The sequence below is a fragment of the Artibeus jamaicensis genome, unplaced genomic scaffold, assembly GCF_021234435.1.
Source record: "Artibeus jamaicensis isolate MK-2021 breed Jamaican fruit bat unplaced genomic scaffold, CSHL_Jam_final contig_384, whole genome shotgun sequence".
Taxonomy (NCBI): domain Eukaryota; kingdom Metazoa; phylum Chordata; class Mammalia; order Chiroptera; family Phyllostomidae; genus Artibeus; species Artibeus jamaicensis.
The window spans coordinates 6,895,882-6,918,172 of record NW_026521810.1 but is presented as its reverse complement, the minus strand read 5'-3'; the positions used below and the strand labels follow the sequence as shown (position 1 = coordinate 6,918,172).

Sequence of the window (22,291 nt, the reverse complement as noted above, 5' to 3'; positions counted from 1 at the left end):
GTTTCTGGTCCATAGAGAGAGTTTAATGTTTTTTTAAAGATTTTATTTATTTATCTTTAGAGGAGGAGTGAAGGAGAAAGGGAGAGAAACATCAATGTGTGGTTGCCTCTCGTGTGTCCCCTGCTTGGAACTGGCCTGAAACACAGGCATGTGCCCTGACTGGGAATCGAACCGTGATCTTTTGGTTCGCAGGCCCGCACTCAATCCACTGAGCTACACCAGCCAGGGCGAGAGTGTAATTTTTTTCATGATATTTTCACAACCCTTGCTGTTCCTTTGTCTCAGTAATTATTTTTCTTCCATTGTTAACATCCCATCCCTACCTCTTTCCTCCCCTGTTGCCCATTTTTTACTTTTGTTTTTATGAACTAATAATATTCAGGCATCCATGGTATAAATGACAGGGTTTTTGTTATTTTTTTACTTTTTAGGAGATACGTTTTAAAACTTAAAAATAATTCAGCTTCATCTTCCTATTATTTTTTGACCTTGATTATCTGTTCTTTTCCTCCCATGATGATGTCTCAAAGATTCCTAGTCCTAGTTTTGATTAAAATAGTTGCATTCGAAATGAGTTAACACATCATTGGTCTTTCACTTTATAAAGTATGACTTTTTTCCCAGTTCTGTTATAATTTGGAAATTGATGGCAGTAGATTACTTTGATGCTATAGTTTCTCTGGCTGGAAAAAGAAAATGTATTTGAAAAACAAGTCAAAATCCTATTGTATAATGTCACACAAAAGAAAAAGGTTTTTTAAATTTAATTTTTATTTTTTTATCCTTACTCAAGGACAGTTTTTCATTGCTTTTAGAGAGAGAAAAACATGAATGTGAGAGAGAAACAGTTGCCTCTCTTTTGTGCCCTTGACCATGGTCCAGACCCTCAACCTCAGCATGTGCCCGGACTGGGAATCAAACTTGTGATGTTTTGGGTCTCAGGACAATGTTCCCACCTACCTGAGCCACCCCTGCCAGGGCAAAAAGGATTGTTCTTTTCAAATGAATGGGATGTCTCATTGTAATTGTGTTCAGTGCATCTAGTGAGAGAATGACAGAGGACTCTTTTTTCTGTTATTGTGTTCCCATAATAATAACTCCTGGATGTGAGTAAGGCCAAATGAGAATTATGTTTTGAGGTACAGATTTATGTTTTTGAAAACTACCTTTATGCCATGCAGCTATGCAGGAAAGAAGGGTGGGCTTGATTTAGTCTTGCCTCTGGGAGGGAAGGTTCTGCCAGTTCACTGTCATATTACATTTCTGTTAGGCGAAGAAAGCGTGATGAGGACCGACATGACATCAACAAGATGAAGGGGTACACTTTGCTCTCAGAGGGCATCGATGAGATGGTGGGCATCATCTATAAGCCCAAAACCAAAGAGACCCGGGAGACCTATGAAGTGTTGCTCAGCTTCATCCAGGCTGCTCTTGGGGACCAGGTGAGGCAGCCAGAGGGAGATGTCATGGTTTAGGGGAGGGAGAGAGTCACAGCTAGAAGGCACCAGAAGAACCTTGTTTGCGGAGGTTCCTCTGTGGGCCATGCCAATTTGCAGAAGTGGCTAATGTTCCCTGAGCAGTTACTTTATCTGAGATAGTACCTTACATGTTTTCTCCTTAAACAGTTCTCATGTTAGTTCCATGATGAAGTGCTATTAGTACTCATTTTCAGTTTTGTTGAAGAGTGCTAAGAAGCAAAGAATAGAATCGCTCATAATTTTCCCAAGTCACAAAGGTTGTATTTGGCGGAGCCAGGATAACAACCAGGTAGTCAGTATCCAGAGTTGGCTTTAACCATTACATGTGACCTTTATGCATCCCAGAGAGGCTCTGGTTGAGGTGGGTTCCAGAGGAGGTGAGGACAGAGAATTACCAAAAATTGGGCAGGCTAGAGAAGGCTGGAGTGCCTTTCCTGCCTGGAGAAATGTGGCAGGCTGGAGTGGAATTCGTGTCCTGCTTCCTAAGACCACCTACCTAATCTTTTTAAAATGGGTTTTCTTTCAATTATGTAACTTGGTGGCATTTTTAATTTACATTAATGAGATAATCAGAACCTGGGATGCCGATTTTAAAGCCGTGTGACCCTTCATATCCAGTTGTCACATAATGTTGGTCAGTGACATTCTGCCTGTCGTTGTTCTAAATTTTCCTCTTCTTTTTTTTTTGGCCACCAGCCACGTGATATTCTTTGTGGAGCAGCTGATGAAGTTCTAGCAGTCCTAAAGAATGAAAAACTTCGTGACAAGGAAAGGAGAAAGGAGATTGACCTATTGCTGGGGCAGACAGATGATACCAGATACCATGTGCTAGTGAACTTGGGTAAAAAGATCACAGACTACGGTGGAGACAAGGAAATCCAGAATATGGGTAACTGAGCTATTTATTTACGTCCTGATCGTATTAACTGGTCACTTGGCCCCTAAATGTGATCTTCTAGCTTCAGTCATTAAATAACAGCTGAATGTGTCAGGTCCCATATTCTGTAGGTGTTTATTGATGGATACCAGAATCCTTAGAATAGAGACCATTTATTTCTGGACCCTTTTCTTGTACAGAACATGGGGAAAACTTGGGCAGAGCCTGGGGGATGCAAGTGGTTGGGCAAGCAGAGTGTGGTTGTACCCAAGCTTGGCAGGTCGGAGGAGGCCTCGCTGCTAGCAGTACAGATGATTCTTCATGTTGATCCTTGAGTGTCTGAGTCCTTGGACCTGAGATCCGTCCTGAGGAGAGGCAAGTCAGGCAGTTGGCAAGGAAATGTGCTCCATAGTGCCTCAGTTCACTAACTGTTCACTGTCCTTTCTCGAATCTCATTGTTTCAGATGACAACATTGATGAGACATATGGTGTGAATGTGCAGTTTGAGTCTGATGAGGAGGTGAGTTAAAACGAGTGGACCTAGTTTATTCTAGTTTTTTGAGATTGTTCTAGTGTAAGGAAGCTTCCCAACTGAAACCAGATAAACTTGATGGTGTCAAACTTGGGCATAAGCATTATTTTGCTGGAAAATTATTATGGTCATCTTCAGGTTTTATAAAGCAAATTAAACATAATTATAAATTAACAATTTAAACTAAGTGCATCAGCAAAAAGAAAAAGATAAGTACAGTGTATACCTTTAGTGAAGGTGTATGCTACCGTGTTTTACTGCATTTTAACCTTACTGTGATAATGTCCCACTGGTTGGTGCTGTGTCGCACTGCCAGTTCCAACAGAATGTACATTTGCCCAAGAGCATAGGCATGTTTGCCATGTAGATGTGTAAATAATGGTTGCAGCATCCACTGAGGTTTGCCACCTAATCATAATTTCTTGAATATAACTAAATAGGAACAAATGGGGCTTTTGAAAAATCTTTGCAAAGTTGCCCTAGAATTCTTGGTGTGTGAGTGTGCCTCCGAAAGGTAAAATGTTGGCCTTGGAATTCCGTATGCTAGGACGGGAAGAAGGGGCAGTACAGGAGAGTCAGGAGAGAGCACCAGGCTGGCAGCCAGGAGGTCTGAATTTTGGTCCTGTGTCTTGGGCAGGTCATTTTGCTTCAGTTTGGCCATCCAGCAAATGAGTGAAATAGTTGACTGCTAAGCCCGTGCCTGTGGTATAGTTAATAGAATTGTAGATTTTAAGCAGCAGGAACCTTAAAGGAGGCTTTGCCCAAAGAACTCATTCATATAACAAGTGCTTATTATTAAGTTCCTGCTTTAATAATACTGTGCTGAGTCCACGGAATAGTGTGAGCCAGTGTGTAGTAGATTGGTAGGCAAGCCCAGTGTGGTCTGCACTTTTGGATCCAAGCATGTTTCTCCTGCATAACTCTGTCTCTCCTGCTTGCTGTGAGCTCTTTTTTTTTTTAACACGCATTGATTGTACATGTATGAGAAAGATTGTAGTCCCATTGATTGCCTTTGTGGCATCCTTAGGTGAGAAGCAGAAGAGAGAGTAGAAGCACCTAGTGAAGCCGTGCCATGTGGACTGAGAGTAGTGAGGTCAGGTCATTAAATGTACTCTGGCTGAGGCTGACCCTGGTCTCAATAGGCTATTGGTTTCACCCCGAAGCCATTGTTCTGACCAGGTGATTCACGGGAGAGAATCCGGGGATGTCAGGATCAGCTCCAAGTCACGGATTGGGGTGGGGGTTCTCTCCACAGGAAGGTGATGAAGATGTGTATGGGGAGGTTCGAGAAGAAGCGTCTGATGACGACATGGAAGGGGATGAAGCTGTGGTGCGCTGCACACTCTCTGCTAATGTGAGTAAAGTCTGCTTTTGCCCATGGCTGCAGGCCAGGTTCTTTCCCATATGGAGGTCCTGCGATATCATTTATTGAGGTCCCTTGTAGGATACGCCATAATAAACATTTAGTGTCTTAGTTTTCTTAAGATTTCAGTCAGTTATCCTCCCTCCCAAAGGCATGTGTTGATGAGATCTTAGTTTGACGTGCTCCTGAATTCAGTATAGCAGACTTTTCTTTTCTCTGGAAAAGAAAAGCCCTTCAATAGAAGGTGGGTTACAGGTGGTGAGTAGAGCTTCATTGATGGGTGATGGGAATGTAATTGGGGCAGACAAGGACATGGTGAGCTTAGTGCCTGTTATTTGTGCAGCTTGTGGCCTCTGGTGAGCTGATGAGTTCTAAGAAGAAGGATTTGCACCCTCGGGACATCGATGCGTTTTGGCTACAGCGGCAGCTCAGTCGTTTTTATGATGATGCCATTGTATCTCAGAAGAAGGCAGATGAAGTGTTGGAAATCTTAAAGGTATGGCCAAGGTCATATTTTTGCATGCAGTGTTATCTTAGGAGATGGGGTGGGACAGTGCATGAAGCAGACGGCTGTGTCTTCAATCCTGGTGTTACCTTCTCTGCAGACAGCCAGTGATGATCGGGAGTGTGAAAACCAGCTGGTGCTGCTCCTTGGTTTCAACACTTTCGATTTTATTAAAGTGCTCCGGCAGCACAGGATGATGAGTGAGTATACAGTGGCCCCCTCTGTAGTGTGTGCGCATGTGTGTGGTGGAGACTGTTGCCTTCATAACTTCTGTACATGTTTCATTCATTTTTCATTCACTGCCTCCTCATCTCTTTCTCCTTTTGTTGTCAGTTTTATACTGCACCTTGCTGGCGAGTGCACAGAGTGAAGCTGAAAAGGAAAGGATCATGGGAAAGATGGAAGCTGATCCAGAGCTGTCAAAGTTTCTCTACCAGCTCCATGAAACAGAGAAGGAGGATCTGATCCGCGTAAGGGCTAGGCTGCTTATTCTGTCTGATTCCGGAGCTAGAGTGTTTGCTTTAGAAGAGACATTAATTAAATGCCTATTTTTAGGAAGGCGAAGAAGTAAAGTGTTTCTCTACGTGTTTTGAGATTTGTCAGTGGTACATATTAGAATTTACAAATTCACATTGGTGTGGCTGGGAGGCCTCTGACCTGCTGTCTTTGCCCTCACTGTGGGCCTTTTGCTGTTTGTTTACATACAACATCATGGTATCCTGAAAATAGAGGAAAGAACATGTGCTTGCTGAATAGAGGGAGAGCCCTTGACACTGAACTGTTGACCATCTGTGTTTGAAACCCTTGCACTACGCATTGTCCCATTAAAGTCTGTTCCTTTGTTTTCATCATGTCAGGAAGTGTCTGAACATAAGTGGCTGTCTTTCTGTTTTGGGACTTAACTGGTGAGTCCCAAACTGGTGAGCAGCCATGAGTCAAGCTCAGCTAAGGAGGGACTGAGAAGGACAGGAGCCTAGGATGGTGATAAGTCATCATCCTTTTTGTTCCTCCCCACTACAGGAGGAGCGGTCCCGGAGGGAGCGAGTGCGGCAGTCCCGAATGGACACTGACCTGGAAACCATGGATCTGGACCAGGGTGGGGAGGTCAGTGTCAGGGCCCTTTCTAAGGCCGTGATGGATAGAAGCTCATTTGCTCAGCCTCCTGACTTTCTTTGTATTTGTTTTTTCTCATCTCAGGCATTGGCTCCAAGACAGGTTCTGGACTTAGAGGACCTGGTTTTCACCCAAGGGAGCCACTTCATGGCCAACAAACGCTGTCAGCTTCCAGATGGATCCTTTCGTCGCCAGCGCAAGGGCTACGAAGAGGTGCATGTGCCTGCACTGAAGCCCAAGCCCTTTGGTTCAGAGGAAGTGAGTTGGTTGCTTCTCTCGATTTTCTCCCCAGGTTACCGCCCTTCCAGTTTGGATTTCAACCCATTGACCACAATTTGGCCTCATCTTGTACACAGTTTATTTCAGAAGTGGAAAATTTTTTTCTCTTGATTTTGATCCCAGAGGATAATACTGATCTCTCTGGTCTGGTCTTTAGTGGAGAGTACACAGGGAGCTTGCTAGGAAATGGAGTCCTGGAGATCACTCAAGAACAGTCTGCTCAGGGTGCTGCCAGGATAATACGAATGCCTCTTCCTTTCAGCAACTGCTCCCCGTGGAGAAGCTGCCCAAGTATGCACAGGCTGGATTTGAGGGCTTCAAAACGCTGAACCGAATCCAGAGTAAGCTCTACCGGGCCGCCCTGGAGACAGATGAGAACCTGCTGCTGTGTGCTCCCACTGTAAGCACGACCCTGGCTGTTGCTTTCTTGCAGAATGTGGTGTGTGTTTTTGGTGGCAGGAGGGCTCGTATCTACCTGTATACACCAAATCTTCATTCTTTGATTAAAGAGATGGTAAATGTTGAATAAAATTTTCGGGATGTGCTCTAGTCTCTTTATTGATGGTGAGCTCATGGGAGTTAGGGCAGTGAGCATTCCCAGGTAAACAGGCCTGCTCATCCTTGACCTGTGTTTCAGGGTGCTGGTAAGACCAACGTGGCCCTGATGTGCATGCTCCGGGAGATTGGGAAGCACATTAACATGGACGGCACTATCAACGTGGATGACTTCAAGATCATCTACATTGCTCCCATGCGGTCCTTGGTGCAGGAGATGGTGGGCAGCTTTGGAAAGGTAGGGGAAGAACTCTCCTCCAGAAGATGTTGGGGGCCCTATCACAGGTCGGGGGCAGGCCCAGTGCTTCACTGCTTCTTGTATCAGGGCATTTCTGCGATGCCGCAGATGGTGTTTTTTCCATTTCAGAGATGGTACTTGACGCAGGTACAGAGTGGTTCTGAACCAAGAATGTGTTTGACCTGTCTTGGCCTTTGCAAGGGTTTATCATCTTTCTGTCACCCTCTGCATAGCCGTTTTCTCCAGTTCTCATGGGCATTGTTGGAGTAGTTAGGAAGCCCTCACACAGCTGGGGTTGATAGTAGACCTGCTGGTGATAGTCTATGTCCTGTGATCTACACATTTCCATTTCCCCCTCTTGTGCGGAGCTCCCGGGGAGCCTTTGCTACATTTTCTCAAGTGTAGACTTGGATTTGTTCATATGGTCGATCTCATTCATCTGGTATTTCTCTAATGGGTTCGTACTTGCTTCCAATTCCCTGTGCTCACACTTTTCAGAGTTTGGTACCAAGGCCCTCTGCAAGCATTCTTACCTGACAATGCCTTTCCTCCACCCAGCGCTTGGCCACGTATGGCATCACTGTGGCAGAACTGACTGGTGACCACCAGCTGTGCAAGGAGGAGATCAGTGCCACTCAGATCATCGTCTGTACCCCTGAGAAGTGGGACATCATTACTCGCAAGGGTGGGGAGCGCACCTACACCCAGCTCGTGCGGCTCATCATTCTGGTGAGCGGCGGGCACTTGTTGGGGCACAGAGATCAGTCTGGTCCAGGAACTTTTCTCCAGTTATTGGCCTTTGTAATGACCCTTGTTGTCAGCATTGCTTTTACCATTAAAGGATAACCTGCACTTCATTGAAAATTTTCCATTAGGTGCACAGTGATTGCTGTTATTCTTTATGTCTTTTTTTGTGTCTGAAATATTTTGAAATAGATGTAAACAGACAAACAAAAAACTAATTGTGTCCTCCCAGAACATCAACGGGATTTATAAATATAAATAGTCAGTTCTCAGAGGGAATGAGTGAGGAGGCAGCATATTGCATCCCATAGAAGCAGAAGTGCCTGCTGACCAGTCACGCAGTCTGAGTATAGTGGAAGTTGTCTGAGAAAGCAGAAGAGCTCACCTGTTGGTTGTCGGTGTTCTAGAACATGGGCTGGCAGGCTATGGCTAGCGGTTTTTGTTTTGGATCACAGCCATACCTGTTGTTCAGATATTGTTTACAGCTGATTTGTGCTACAATGACTGAATTGAATGTTTGTAACAGAGACTGTGGCCCACAGACCTAAAGTATTGACTACCTAGCACTTTAAGAAAAAGTTTGCTGCCCTGGCTAGTGTGGCTTAGTGGATGGATTGAGCACTGGCCTGCGAACTGAGAGGTTGCTAGTTCAATTCTCTGTCAGGGTACATGCCTGGATGGCAGGCCAGGTCCTTAGTTCAGGTGTGTGAGAGGTGACCAGTTGATGTTTATCTTTTACATTGATGTTTTTCTTTCTCCCTCCCTTTCTCTCTCTAAAAAAATAAAAATCTTAAAAAAAAAAAAAAAGAAAAGGTTTGCTAACTCCTGCTTTAGAGCTTTGCTACCCAAAGTCTTGGTAGAAACACACAGTCCCTGGCCCCACCCCGCAGCTATGGAAATACAGTGTGCATTTTAATGAGGTCCCCTGCTGCTTTGTTGCCATGCTAAAATTTGGGCAGCACAGCCTTAGGCCCTGTGAACTTGCCATTTGATGCACAGTATCTTTTGTTCTTGGTGAAGGTATCAGCCCAGAAGTGAAGCCTTTATTTGATATAAATGTGGTTTTATCAGAAGTTTCATTTTCAATAAAGAAAATAACCTTTGTGTTAAGTTATGAACCACTTAACCTGAAATATCAGATTTTCTTCCTGTAAAACATTGTTTTACTAAACTGTAGCGAGGCAGCTCATTGCAGAGCATGTTATTTCCTGGAGTGGGGAGTAGGGGTGTTGATGGTGAATTTTGTCTCATCATTTGGTTTCTGTGTCTTGGGATCCCTTTTCTTATTTATTTGACATATTAGGCACGTGCCTACAAAATGCAACTATTGTCAGGAAAGGGGGCTCCATTTCTCTAGTCCTGGAGGTAATTTGCTACTCTCCATTTCTTAGGATGAGATCCATCTTCTCCACGATGACAGAGGCCCTGTCTTAGAAGCTTTGGTGGCCAGGGCCATTCGAAACATTGAGATGACCCAAGAGGATGTAAGACTCATTGGGCTTAGTGCCACCCTCCCCAACTATGAAGATGTGGCCACCTTTCTGCGTGTTGATCCTGCCAAGGGCCTCTTCTACTTCGACAATAGGTATGAGGAGACAGGGAGAAATGGAATGGGGTGACCTTCCTATTGTCTTTCCCTTTTGCCATGGAGCTCGGTTGCAGAGGATTTTGATGTGGTATGACTCCAAAAATAGGAATATTGCTCCTGGACAGTGAAAAGGACCATTTATTTCCCTGATATTCTATGCCAAAAACCTCATTTGTCTAACTATTGAACTTCCAGCTTCCGCCCAGTGCCTCTGGAACAGACTTATGTAGGCATCACAGAGAAAAAAGCTATCAAGCGTTTCCAGATCATGAATGAAATAGTCTATGAGAAGATCATGGAACATGCAGGAAAAAATCAGGTCTGTCCGTGGTCTGTCTGTGGGTTCTTACCATTCTTGAACTCTGTTCTGTTGAATTCTTGGTTTACTAATAATTAGGCAAGATTGACAAGGATAGAGAAGACACAACCCAAACCACCAATATCAGGAATGAAGTGGATGTTACAGAAGCTGTAGCCATTGCAAGGATAATAAAGGAATACTCTGAACAACTTTTTACACATAAATTTGACAACCTAGAAGAAATGGACCATTTTTTCAAAAACTGTCAACTACCAAAGTTCAGCCTAGATGAGACAGAGAACCTGAATAGTCCTATAAACCAATAAAGAAATTGAGTTTGTAATTTAAAAACTTCCAAAAAAGAAAGCCCTGTTTAGGCGTCTGAGAGAGTCCATTTCTGCCATGGCTCTTCTTCAAGACTGCTGCTTTTGGCCTTAAGATTGTGCCAGTCTGTTTTCTTGCTGCTGGTGCTATGGGAGGGACTGTGGGAGCTGTGTCTATTGACTGTGGCAAACCTGGTTTCTACTTAGGTGTTAGTGTTTGTCCACTCCCGGAAGGAGACTGGGAAGACAGCCAGGGCCATCCGGGACATGTGCCTAGAGAAGGACACCCTGGGTCTGTTTCTGAGAGAGGGCTCTGCCTCCACAGAAGTCCTTCGGACGGAAGCTGAGCAGTGCAAGGTAAGGAGACACAGGCCAGTTCTCCCATTCCTACGTGGGAACTGCCTCAATCCAGGGTTGTCCAGATGGTCCTTCAGGGCTGTACCCTCATGCTGCTGTTTCACACCAGTTAAGGCTGATCGTCTGCATGTGGGCTTATAGAGCAGGTAATGGGAGGGTCTCGTATGAAGAGATTTATTTCCTCTCTGGGAGAGTTCCCACAGGAAGGCTTACCTCATCATCTATTTTTTTCTGGTTTCATAGAATCTGGAGCTGAAGGATCTTCTGCCCTATGGCTTTGCTATTCATCATGCAGGCATGACCAGAGTTGACAGAACACTTGTAGAGGATCTTTTTGCTGATAAACACATTCAGGTGAGGGTGGATGAAGCAGAGTTCAGAAGACCCAGAATGTCCAAGATCGTGCCGTATGTTTGTGCCTGGTGCTTTGTTGTTTCTGGCTCAGGGAGCCCGTGTCAGAGAGTGTGGCAGGCACAGTTGTGATCCCACCTTTCCTAGGTTTTCACGTACTGCCGGGGGAAGGTGCGTGAGTTTAAGAAAGTGTCTAGAGGAATAGCATGTCTGTGACTCCAGATAGTGCCAAATAAGGCCTCACATCGTCAGGGCCTGCCTTGTTCACATTCTCTCCTGGGAGAGCCTGTGTGTTTGGTGACCCGAAGTTGATTAACATGGGTCTGTACTTCTGCTGCTTAGGTATCTGTAGGACCTTGAAAGGTTCCTTCTTAAATAGATGAGGTGTTCAAGGATGCCTTTCCTCTTTATTTTGTTGTTACTGGCAAGGATGGGACCCGCCTTGGTATTGCTAGAAGCTCTGGGACCAGGCGCCTGGAGAAGCTGAGGGTAGTGACCCTCTGGTGGTAAAATGTGTTTTCCTTTTCACCTTGCTTTGCCTCTGTAGGTTTTGGTTTCCACAGCAACTCTGGCTTGGGGTGTGAATCTCCCCGCACATACAGTCATCATCAAAGGCACCCAGGTGTATAGTCCAGAGAAGGGGCGCTGGACAGAACTGGGGGCGCTGGACATTCTCCAGGTATAGATCCTTTGAGTCTGTTCTTTGTGAGGAAGAGCACCCTGTGTACAGGATGCAAGGGTGCTGATAATAGGGCAGATGGAGGCGAGGGTCTATAAAGGAGGAACCTGGAAGCCCACCCAGCAGCCCTGTGGCCACAGCCCTCTTATTTGCTCTCTCCGCTCTAGATGCTGGGACGTGCTGGAAGACCCCAGTATGACACCAAGGGTGAAGGAATACTCATCACCTCTCACGGGGAGCTTCAGTACTACCTATCTCTCCTCAACCAGCAGCTTCCTATTGAGAGCCAGATGGTGTCAAAGCTGCCTGACATGCTCAATGCAGAAATCGTCCTGGGCAATGTGCAGAATGCAAAGGTAGGGAGGGTGCTGCTCTTGGCACCCCTGACCTTTTCTAGAGAAGCCAGGGTACCAGGAGCGGGACGGTCTCTGCAGTGCTGCGGGCCACCAGCACCCAGGGTCCTCCAGTGTCAGTATAAACAGTCCCAAACTGCTTGGGTTTGACTGACAGTTTCCCTTGTTAAAAGATCTTAGAAAGGACTCCTTTTTTTAACAATGAAATGGCGTAAATCTTCAGAAGATAATACAATACACATTCTTATAATTGGAAGTTAATTTTGAGTGATTCTGAGGAAGTTTTCATTTGGACACCAGTTCTCCATGCTAAGACCCAGGAGCTGTCTCTCGTAGGATGCGGTGAACTGGCTGGGCTATGCCTACTTGTATATCCGAATGCTCCGATCCCCAACCCTGTACGGCATCTCTCACGACGATCTCAAGGGAGACCCCCTGCTGGACCAGCGCCGACTGGATCTGGTTCATACTGCTGCCTTAATGCTGGATAAGAACAATCTGGTCAAGTATGACAAGAAGACAGGCAACTTCCAGGTGAGTAGGCCAAGGGATGAAAATAGAGGTCTCAACAAAAGTCATTGTCCCAGGAGGCATTTTCAAATCACTTAAATTTGAGCCCTGCCTAATGCCTATTGCTTGAAACTGTGGAGAGCAGGTGGGGTTACACTGTGCTGATTGACAGTACCTCCTTTCTGGAACTTGAGTGGAGGTAGCTAATTTATCTATGTTTTATGTGGGTGTCAGTACACTGTAGGTTGGATTATTGTGCCATCTTTCTTCATGTGCCTGGGCCAGACACTTATATTATGATGCGTTCACCCAGTGGGTTCCTGTTGTCTACAGTGAGAGGTTGCAGCCTGTTAATGCTTGTGTTGGATTGCATCTTCCTTCTTCATAGGTGACGGAACTGGGTCGTATAGCCAGCCACTACTACATCACCAATGACACAGTGCAGACCTACAACCAGCTGCTGAAGCCTACTCTGAGTGAGATTGAGCTTTTTAGAGTCTTCTCGTTGTCTTCAGAGTTTAAGAACATCACCGTGAGAGAGGTGAGTCCACAGTATGTTGGGACAGGTAGCTGGCACCAAGTTGCTGGGTGGGTTCTCTCTTTGGCCATCTGGCGTTTTTTTGACCTGTTTCCTTTGTGTGGTAGGAAGAGAAACTGGAGCTGCAGAAGCTGCTGGAGAGGGTGCCCATTCCTGTAAAGGAGAGCATCGAGGAGCCCAGTGCAAAGGTGAGCCCAGCGCAAAGGTGAGCCCAGCACTGCTGCTTGGGATAAGGAGAGGTGGTTTACAGAATCTTGTGAAAGATGGACCTTGGATTGGGGTTTGTGCTTGCTAACCTGCTTGGTCCTCCCAGCATCCTTCCCGTGTGTTCTTTTTATGAGAAATAGCAGTTACTTAATGTCTGAATCAAGAGATGCCCAGAGCAGAAGTGTGATTTATTTCCTTGGACTGTTCATGATTGGCTGCCTTCCGGCTGACCTTGCCTTTTCCAGATCAATGTGCTTCTTCAAGCCTTCATCTCACAGCTGAAATTGGAGGGCTTTGCACTGATGGCAGACATGGTGTATGTCACGCAGGTGAGGGCAGAGTTGTGTCACATGGAGAGGGGGCCTCACAGTTCACTACCCTGTGTGCTGTGTGCATCTTGGACGAAGTCGGCTGAATGCTCGTAAGGGTGTGGGAAATGCTGAGGTTTGTTTCCCCGGCTGGCTCATTAGTTGACGCGTGTGTGGTACAGCCACTCTGGTTTATTGCTGTTGAGCTTGTGACAAAGTAAGGCCTCAAGAGAGTGCCCAGAGGGCTCCATAGAGAGAGTCACAGGTCACAGCATTGACTTCCCTAGAGAGTGACTTCCCACTGTGGCCCCTGGCTCAAAAATAATCCAGAATTGGCAAAGGTCTTTTTAACTATTAGAGCTTTGAATACTGAATGAGCCAGAAAGCTTTAAAATCACACAGTGAGCTTCAGATTAAAATGTGTGGTGAACTCAAGCTACCTTTTTTTAATAATGTGTTTAGCAAGCACCTACTGTATGAAGGGGGAAGAATAATTACAGAGGGACTTTGTTTTTGAGTGGTGAAGCTGATTACATCAGAAAGTGTATGGAAAGTGGCTTCATTAGTCTGGGGACAGCGGGGACTTAACAGAGGGAATGCTTTGTCTTTCTCCAGTCAGCAGGCCGGTTGATGCGGGCCATCTTTGAAATTGTTCTGAACCGAGGTTGGGCACAGCTTACAGATAAGACCCTGAACCTCTGCAAGATGATCGATAAACGCATGTAAGGGCCTTGGGCGCTGGCAGCTCATCACTGTGTTGGGGTCCCCAGGAGGAGGGTGGTGGGAAAGCCATAGAGTGCACTTGACCTCCTGTCCTGATGCGTGAGATGGGACATGCATCTGGGGCAAGTTGAGAAGCCACTAGGCCTTGAGGGGTGGAGCTGGGGAGTGGGCACATGGTGGTGGTGAGGGTTGGCCCTCAGGTCCCACAGCTGGCACAGTTCCGGATGTCCTTGTTTAATAGCCGTGTCTTGTGTGGTCACGGTGATCTCTTGGAAGCCATGATGAGGGCAGTTTGTTATAGGACATGCACAAGGGACTAAACCGTTTTGTTTTCTTTGCTGGTAGGTGGCAGTCCATGTGTCCGCTGCGTCAGTTCCGGAAACTCCCTGAGGAAGTAGTGAAGAAGATTGAGAAGAAAAACTTCCCTTTTGAGCGTCTGTATGACCTGAATCATAATGAGATAGGTGTGTGGGAAGTCATCATCTTTCTGGGTGTATATCCAGGTGTCTTTGTAAGCCTTGAGCCCTAATATCCTGGTCACCTCTCATGCCCTCTCAAGCACTAGGCCAGCTCCTGGTCTTGGCCTTTGACTCCTTTGGGCTCTACTGAGAGTGTTCTACTGAACACACTGGAGTAGAATCTGCCACTTGCCCGGTGACCCCCAGTGGGCAGACATGTTTGGCAGTTTGGGTGGTAGCCCCTGTACCCTCTTGTGTCCTCACAGGGGAGCTCATCCGTATGCCGAAGATGGGCAAGACCATCCACAAATATGTCCATCTGTTCCCCAAGTTGGAGCTGTCTGTGCACCTGCAGCCCATCACCCGTTCCACTCTGAAAGTGGAGCTGACCATCACACCAGACTTCCAGTGGGATGAAAAGGTAAACCTTTGCTTGGTGGACGCACTGGCTTCAGTATAATTTTGAGGGGAGCTGGGCTGGAGGCGTTGCATGCCCACAGGGGTTCATGCTTGTTTCTCCTGCTTGTTCATGTTTTCAGGTCCATGGTTCGTCGGAAGCATTCTGGATTCTCGTGGAGGATGTGGACAGTGAGGTGATACTGCACCATGAGTATTTTCTACTCAAGGCCAAGTACGCCCAGGACGAGCACCTCATTACGTTCTTTGTGCCTGTCTTTGAACCACTGCCCCCTCAGTACTTCATCCGAGTGGTGTCTGACCGCTGGCTCTGTGAGTGTGTCTCCTCTGCACAGCCCCTTAGGGACAGGTCCTGCCGGGGCAGTTATACAAGTGACCTCGTGGAGGAGAGCAATACATTTGCTGCCTCAGGGTCCCAGGGTGTGCACAGTGGGGTTCTGGGAGCTGTTAGGTAAGGAGGACTGCCTACCGTTTCTCTTCTGGCAGCTTGTGAGACCCAGCTTCCTGTCTCTTTCCGACACCTGATCCTGCCAGAGAAGTACCCACCTCCCACTGAACTTCTGGATCTGCAGCCCTTGCCTGTGTCTGCCTTGAGAAACAGTGCCTTCGAGAGCCTTTACCAAGATAAATTTCCTTTCTTTAACCCCATCCAGACCCAAGGTAGGTGTGTCAGTTTTCCTGGTGGCCATGTCAGGTCACCAGATGTTTTCTGCAACAGAAGGGAAGTAGGGTGCTCAGGTCCTGCAGGCATGGCAGTCCATCAGGGCCAACTGAAAGAGTGCACCTGGTCATTTCCTCTCAGGTCCTTGGATAGGGTTAGATCTGCATTGCTTTGCCTGTCTTGCTGAGGAGGGTTAGTGGGGCATTATTGTTTCTCAGGCTCAGGAGGCTGCTGGCCCCTGACAACTCAAGTGTTGGACAGTGTCCAGCATTGACTGAGGCCTCCCCTCATCCTTTAGATAATAGTTGCATCTACATAGCACACTGACTGGTGTTCTGAGTGCGGTATGCTGAGGACATCGTGGGTGTTTTCTCTTTTATTCCTGCCACCAACACTAGGAGGCATTTAATATGAGGTACTACTATCAGTGTCCTATTTGATAGGTGGGGAACTGAGGCAGAGAAGCACCCAATTGAACAAACTAATAGGACTTGGACTTTGACTTGGTCTCAAAGCTGGGGTTAGGCTGTTCCTTTCTTTCTCATTAGACTCTTTCTAGGAAACGTGAGAGCACTGGAAGCAGCGAAAGGCAGCCAGGGCCCTTGCTCTGCGTCCTGGTCCCTGAGAAGACCAGCTAAGAAGCAGAGAAGGAGAGTTGACCTCCTTTGCTTCTGTTGTTGTCCTACAAGTCTCCATGGGACTGGAACTCTTGATGTTGGTCCCCTCCTTCCTTCTGTGTGGGAGAGAGACAAAGGAGGGGACAGCTGGGCCAGCCCTACTGTGGGGCGAGGCCACATCCATCGCCCCCTGGGTGCTGGCACCGCTGTCTCTGTGTGATGAGTGCCCCGAGTCTCTCCCTCAGTCTCACGCTGCTGCCCTGTCGGTTTGCAGTGTTTAACACGGTGTACAACAGTGATGACAACGTGTTTGTGGGGGCACCCACTGGCAGCGGGAAGACCATCTGTGCAGAGTTCGCCATCCTACGCATGTTGCTGCAGAGCTCGGAGGGGCGCTGTGTCTACATCACCCCCATGGAGGCGCTGGCAGAGCAGGTAAGCAATGGGGTGCTGACACCTCTGCGCCTTCACAAGGGCTGTTTCCATCTGTGAGTTCAGGTTAAGCTTCACCAAGCCCCCAAATTTGCAGGGTCACTTGGGGCAGGACTGTTTGCTGTTTCTGGGTCTTTCCTTGAGTTCGTGACCTAAAGAGAAGCCTGCTATTGCTTAAAAGTTCATGTGGGTTATGAAGTAGCCCAGAAGCTACAGAGAAACAGCTCTGTCTCTGGCTTCTTTGCTTTTTCTCGTAATAAAGAAAACATTGCCTGGCCTGGCTTGACAGTTTCTGCCCTCCTTCTCCCCGCCTGCCAGGTGTACATGGACTGGTATGAGAAGTTCCAAGACAGGCTCAGCAAGAAGGTCGTGCTGCTGACAGGCGAGACCAGCACGGACCTAAAGCTCCTGGGCAAAGGCAACATCATCATCAGCACCCCCGAGAAGTGGGACATCCTTTCTCGGCGTTGGAAGCAGCGCAAGAACGTTCAGAACATCAACCTCTTTGTGGTGGACGAGGTCCACCTCATTGGGGGCGAGAATGGGGTATGGTCTGAGTGCATGGCAAAGAAGGGGGGGCTGCAACAGGCTAGGATGACCTTGGCATTGGTCCTCATGTTTGAGTCTGAGGCCAGGGACTAGGGTATTTTCCCAGGAGGACTCTTCTTGTCAACTTATTCCAAAGGGATGATGTGAGACTTTTTAAGCTGCTCATAGTAGAGATTGACTTCTGTGACGAGTTGGAGCTTTTAATCAGAGGAGGAACTAGGGGATCATTTTGAGCGCTTTGGCCTGTGCACAAAGGGTAACTCAGGGCTGAGGGTGGTACCTGGGCCAGTGGTGACTTCGCTTCCTTCTGTTCTCTCCCAGCCTGTCTTGGAAGTGATCTGCTCTCGGATGCGCTATATCTCCTCCCAGATTGAGCGGCCCATTCGTATTGTGGCACTTAGCTCCTCACTCTCGAATGCTAAGGATGTGGCCCACTGGCTGGGGTGCAGTGCCACCTCCACTTTCAACTTCCACCCGAATGTGCGCCCTGTGCCTTTGGAGCTGCACATCCAGGTAGGACCTGCTCGTCACATTCCTCTCGGCCTTCTCTCAATAGTACCAGATCTTGTAATCTCTGCCTTTTTTCTCCTTGGTGCCCAGGGCTTCAATATCAGTCACACACAGACTCGCCTGCTATCCATGGCCAAGCCCGTGTACCATGCTATCACCAAGCACTCTCCCAAGAAGCCTGTCATTGTTTTTGTGCCGTCTCGCAAGCAGACCCGCCTCACTGCAATTGACATCCTCACCACGTGTGCAGCGGACATCCAGCGGCAGAGGTAGGGAGCGGCCCGGCTCTGTCCACTTCCTCTTGTCTGGTCTGGCTTCTGGGGGTGGGACTGAGGGGAGTTGGGTCAAGTGAAGTTGGTCCATCCTGAAAGGTGGTCTGTTTATGAGGGAGGGGCTGGGTGACTGCACAGTTGGAGGGTGTTTGCCGGGGCAGGAACCTCTCTGAGCTGAATTGGTGCCTCTGCTGCTCAGGTTCTTACATTGCACTGAGAAGGATCTGATCCCATACCTGGAGAAGCTGAGCGACAGCACACTGAAGGAAACACTGTTAAATGGGGTAGGCTACCTGCACGAGGGTCTCAGCCCCATGGAGCGACGCCTGGTGGAACAGCTCTTCAGCTCAGGTAAAAAGCCTTGTGGCACAGAGTGAGGTCATTGTATCCAGGGCTATTGCTTGTGATAGGCCTTAAACTTTAGGGTGCGGGTGCTAGTTCTCTGCAGCACACTAGTCATTTTCAAAGTACTTTACCAATCGTTGAATCTGTTACTGCATTTTTTTTCTCCCAATAATCTTGTGAGTTTGATGGAACAAGTGTTATCTTTATTTGCTAGCAAGACACACGAGGCTGTATCATTTCAGAACCTGGTTTTCTAGACCAGCATCTTTAGCCTCTATACCTGGTTTTCTATGTATGCCCGACTTGCCAAGGTTGTGAGACCTCACAGATGTCTAAATGGTATTACCATTTTGGCAGTGGTAGAGCCATAGTGGAGATGGTTCTTCCAGAATCACTTCCTGTCAGTTTTAGACCATTGAGTCTGTCTGCTTTGGGGCACACTCAGAGAGCTCAGTTTTGCTGCCATAGACTGAGCCAGCCCATGGCTGAGCTGGTACTTTCCAGTGAGCAGGGCCAGTCTGTCAGGCAGGAAGCCTAGCTTTCCATGGGGTGAGAATTTTGTTCCAGGATGACCTCATTGCCTCCAGGATAGTCCCTCAAGCAGGTGACACCTCTCACAGTACTGCAGTTGCCCTCTTAGTCGTATCAGACCTTGTTCCAGCAAGCTTTGCTCTGGGTTCTGAAACAAGGTAAGCCTCTGCCTGCTCAGGAGCAGTAAACCCTGCCTCGGCCAAGGGGCCCTGCACTCATCGTTTTCTCCACTCTGCTGCTCAGGGGCCATCCAGGTGGTGGTAGCTTCTCGGAGTCTCTGCTGGGGTATGAGCGTGGCCGCCCACCTGGTGATCATCATGGATACCCAGTACTACAATGGCAAGATTCACGCGTGAGTCCAGCTGTGCTGTGTGCTAAGGGGAGCCTTTCCTAAAGTGGACGTTACACCTGCAAACTCAGAAACCAGCTCTAGGAGGAAAGGTGTTCGAGCAGTCACCAGTCAGCTGAGGTTCCAGCGCAGCCTCGTTGTGGGGAGGGTTTTCAGTCTCAGGACCTAGGCTCACATTGGCTTCTGTAGTTGTCCTGTGTTTCACTGAGTAGAGAACCGGGGAGTTCAAGCTAGAAGGAACCTTAGGATTTGTGTAGTTAACTTGTTTCGTAAATTGGGAAACTGACTTGGTCCATGTCACACACCCTTGGATTGACAAGAAGCAGGAAAATTTGATTTTTCTCAGAAATAGCTCACATAATTTAACTCTTAATAATAATTTTTCCCAAAATGCAGGTTATTTTTGAAATGAGTCTTATTTCTAATGTCTGAATCTACCTGTAGGTTTGGATTTAAGTCAGGTGACTTGATAATTCACAAAATAACAACTATTAAGTTTGGGCAGCTGTTGCCCCGGCTGAGTGGCCGGGTTGGTTGGAGCGCTGTCGCAATGCACCAAAGTTGTGGGCTTGGTTCTCAGTGAGGCACATGCAGGAATCAGCCAGTGGATGCACAGCTGAGTGGGACAACAAATCGGTGTTTTTCTCTCTCTCCCTTGCTAAAAGAATCAATTAAAAAATCAATAATATGAAAACAGGTTTGGGCAGCTTTATTTACATATGTGATCTTTTATTAGGGAGTCACTTGGCTTTTGGCATTAGATGGATTTGTAGCTTTTTATTTTTTTAAATGTTTATTTTAAGTAGAAAGGGAAGGCGGGAGAAAGAGGCAGAGAAACATCGATGTGCATACATACATCAGTCGGTTGCCTCTCGCTCACTCCCAGCCGGGGACCTGGCCCACAACATAGGCATCTGCTCTGACCAGGAATTGAACTGGCGACCTTTCTGTCCACAGGCAGGCATTTAGTCCACTGAGCCACACAAGCAAGGGTGGATTTTTAGCTTTTTTTAAAAAAATATTTTATTTATTTATCTTTAGAGAGAGGGGAAGGGAGGGAGAAAGAGAGAGAGAGAAACATTAATGTGTGATTGCCTCTCATGTGTCCCCTACTGGGGACCTGGCCTGCAACCCAGGCATGTGCCCTGACTGGGAATCGAACCAGAAACCCTTTGCTTCACAGGCCCATGCTCAATCCATTGAGCTGTACCAGTCAGGGCTGGATTTTTAGCTTTTATTCAAGGACCCTGAGCAACAGAATCACAATTCTTAAACTCAAAAACTGCAATGTTGTTTAGATATGCAAGTGAAAGTAATTCCTCAACACAAGGACTCAGAAATCCAGAGTTTGCTGTAATGTGTCCATATCTCCCCACGTTTGTAATTTATTCTGACGTTAGGGAGTCACAGCCTGCGTTGATACACTGCCTCTTTCCTCTCTCTGTTACTAGGTATGTGGACTATCCCATCTATGATGTGCTTCAGATGGTGGGGCATGCCAACCGACCTCTGCAGGATGATGAGGGGCGTTGTGTCATCATGTGCCAGGGCTCCAAAAAGGTCAGTCTTGGCCTTTGTGGCATCTGGAGGTCCTGAGCCTTGGAACACAGGCTTTTGTCTTTTTATAGAGGTTTTCGTTAGTTTACATCCTTTCTGTCATCTGCTTCCTTCATTTTCCATGTTGCTTTGTAATGAGCCTTTGTGGGGTTTTTTGCTGTTGTTGAGGTCTTCATCCTCTGGCTAGTTCCATCTTCTTCCTGCGCTGCTCTTTCCGTGTGACTCTGGGCACCCTCTGTTCCCTCTGTGAAAGTGGTGCCAGTGAGGACAGGCGCACAAACCCAGCATGCCAGGTCTGACCCCACCTCATTTGTTTGCAGCTGCATTTCCCCATTTTTGTTTTGGCTGTGTCTGTCACACAAGGGCATTCTCCTATTGACTAGCCCTTGGCTCTTTGTGACAGTGGTGTCACTGGCTATTACTGCCTCCCCTCCCCAATCCACAGGATTTCTTTAAGAAGTTTTTATATGAGCCCTTGCCAGTAGAGTCTCACCTGGATCACTGCATGCATGACCACTTCAATGCTGAGATTGTCACCAAGACCATCGAGAATAAACAGGACGCCGTGGACTACCTCACCTGGACCTTCCTGTACCGCCGCATGACACAGAACCCCAACTACTACAACCTGCAAGGTCAGCAAACCTTGGATCACACTGTCCTTGTGTGGTTTTCACAGTTCTTGCTGGCCATGTCCCTCTGACTCCTCACTCACCACTCTCCTTCACAGGCATCTCCCACCGTCACCTGTCTGATCACTTGTCAGAGTTGGTGGAGCAGACCCTGAGTGACTTGGAGCAGTCCAAGTGTATCAGCATAGAGGACGAGATGGACGTGGCACCTCTGAACCTGGGCATGATCGCTGCCTACTATTATATCAACTACACCACCATTGGTGAGGGGCTGGCAAGAGCTGCTGAATCTGTGGGGAGCCTTTCTCTGAAGGGGTACAGCTTTCTGGGACTCGACGATGGGCTTCTGGTGCCCGTGTCTCTTAGAGGGACAGACTGCAGGGGAGGGCAGGGGTGCCCAGACAGTTAACTCTTCCCCCGCTCCATTCTGCTGCTTTTGACTCCTCCCAAATCTTGTGTGTCTGTCAGAGCTCTTCAGCATGTCCCTGAATGCCAAGACTAAGGTGCGAGGGCTCATCGAGATCATCTCCAATGCTGCTGAGTACGAGAACATTCCCATCCGGCACCATGAGGATAACCTCCTGCGGCAAGTGAGGACAACTTGGCTTCAGGAGAATGGCTTGTGTGTCCAGAGCATGGGATCTGTCACCACAGAAAAATCCCAGCATGCCCCTGTCACCCACCCCACCCACCTCTGAGTTTTGAAGGGTTGTGAGTCTGGGGTGGATGGTACTTTGGGCCTGAGAGCTGATCTCAGGCTGCATCACCTGTTTTCATCACCAGCTATTTTTCTTGTGCTTTCCAGTTGGCTCAGAAGGTCCCTCACAAGCTGAACAACCCTAAATTCAATGACCCACACGTCAAGACTAACCTGCTCCTGCAGGCTCACCTGTCCCGAATGCAGTTGAGTGCTGAACTGCAGTCAGATACAGAGGAGATCCTTAGCAAGGTAGAGTGTGGGTACAGTGTGGGCACGGGTGGGAGCACCCACAGGGGCCTGTGAGGTAGCAGTTCTAACCCCTCTCATCCCCCACTCTTG

At 47.6% G+C, this 22,291-nt stretch overlaps 1 protein-coding gene across 1 annotated transcript in view; it reads left to right on the top strand.

Annotated features, from left to right (window-relative positions):
• The window catches only part of SNRNP200 (small nuclear ribonucleoprotein U5 subunit 200), a 30,222-nt gene that overhangs the window by 5,066 nt on the left and 2,865 nt on the right, over nucleotides 1-22,291 (top strand). The window contains exons 3-40 of the mRNA XM_037166309.2: nucleotides 1,271-1,442; nucleotides 2,175-2,367; nucleotides 2,820-2,875; nucleotides 4,143-4,241; nucleotides 4,594-4,746; nucleotides 4,856-4,955; nucleotides 5,089-5,225; nucleotides 5,776-5,859; nucleotides 5,953-6,126; nucleotides 6,410-6,547; nucleotides 6,785-6,940; nucleotides 7,499-7,669; nucleotides 9,076-9,269; nucleotides 9,468-9,591; nucleotides 10,104-10,253; nucleotides 10,497-10,607; nucleotides 11,152-11,283; nucleotides 11,451-11,639; nucleotides 11,973-12,170; nucleotides 12,535-12,687; nucleotides 12,792-12,872; nucleotides 13,137-13,220; nucleotides 13,815-13,921; nucleotides 14,268-14,386; nucleotides 14,647-14,801; nucleotides 14,920-15,109; nucleotides 15,284-15,457; nucleotides 16,350-16,510; nucleotides 16,826-17,053; nucleotides 17,378-17,569; nucleotides 17,657-17,835; nucleotides 18,038-18,189; nucleotides 18,958-19,066; nucleotides 20,515-20,623; nucleotides 21,066-21,255; nucleotides 21,351-21,515; nucleotides 21,721-21,842; nucleotides 22,058-22,201. Coding sequence (XP_037022204.1) covers nucleotides 1,271-1,442; nucleotides 2,175-2,367; nucleotides 2,820-2,875; nucleotides 4,143-4,241; nucleotides 4,594-4,746; nucleotides 4,856-4,955; nucleotides 5,089-5,225; nucleotides 5,776-5,859; nucleotides 5,953-6,126; nucleotides 6,410-6,547; nucleotides 6,785-6,940; nucleotides 7,499-7,669; nucleotides 9,076-9,269; nucleotides 9,468-9,591; nucleotides 10,104-10,253; nucleotides 10,497-10,607; nucleotides 11,152-11,283; nucleotides 11,451-11,639; nucleotides 11,973-12,170; nucleotides 12,535-12,687; nucleotides 12,792-12,872; nucleotides 13,137-13,220; nucleotides 13,815-13,921; nucleotides 14,268-14,386; nucleotides 14,647-14,801; nucleotides 14,920-15,109; nucleotides 15,284-15,457; nucleotides 16,350-16,510; nucleotides 16,826-17,053; nucleotides 17,378-17,569; nucleotides 17,657-17,835; nucleotides 18,038-18,189; nucleotides 18,958-19,066; nucleotides 20,515-20,623; nucleotides 21,066-21,255; nucleotides 21,351-21,515; nucleotides 21,721-21,842; nucleotides 22,058-22,201 — 5,545 coding nt within the window. The remainder of the gene's footprint in view (nucleotides 1-1,270; nucleotides 1,443-2,174; nucleotides 2,368-2,819; nucleotides 2,876-4,142; nucleotides 4,242-4,593; nucleotides 4,747-4,855; nucleotides 4,956-5,088; nucleotides 5,226-5,775; nucleotides 5,860-5,952; nucleotides 6,127-6,409; nucleotides 6,548-6,784; nucleotides 6,941-7,498; nucleotides 7,670-9,075; nucleotides 9,270-9,467; nucleotides 9,592-10,103; nucleotides 10,254-10,496; nucleotides 10,608-11,151; nucleotides 11,284-11,450; nucleotides 11,640-11,972; nucleotides 12,171-12,534; nucleotides 12,688-12,791; nucleotides 12,873-13,136; nucleotides 13,221-13,814; nucleotides 13,922-14,267; nucleotides 14,387-14,646; nucleotides 14,802-14,919; nucleotides 15,110-15,283; nucleotides 15,458-16,349; nucleotides 16,511-16,825; nucleotides 17,054-17,377; nucleotides 17,570-17,656; nucleotides 17,836-18,037; nucleotides 18,190-18,957; nucleotides 19,067-20,514; nucleotides 20,624-21,065; nucleotides 21,256-21,350; nucleotides 21,516-21,720; nucleotides 21,843-22,057; nucleotides 22,202-22,291) is intronic.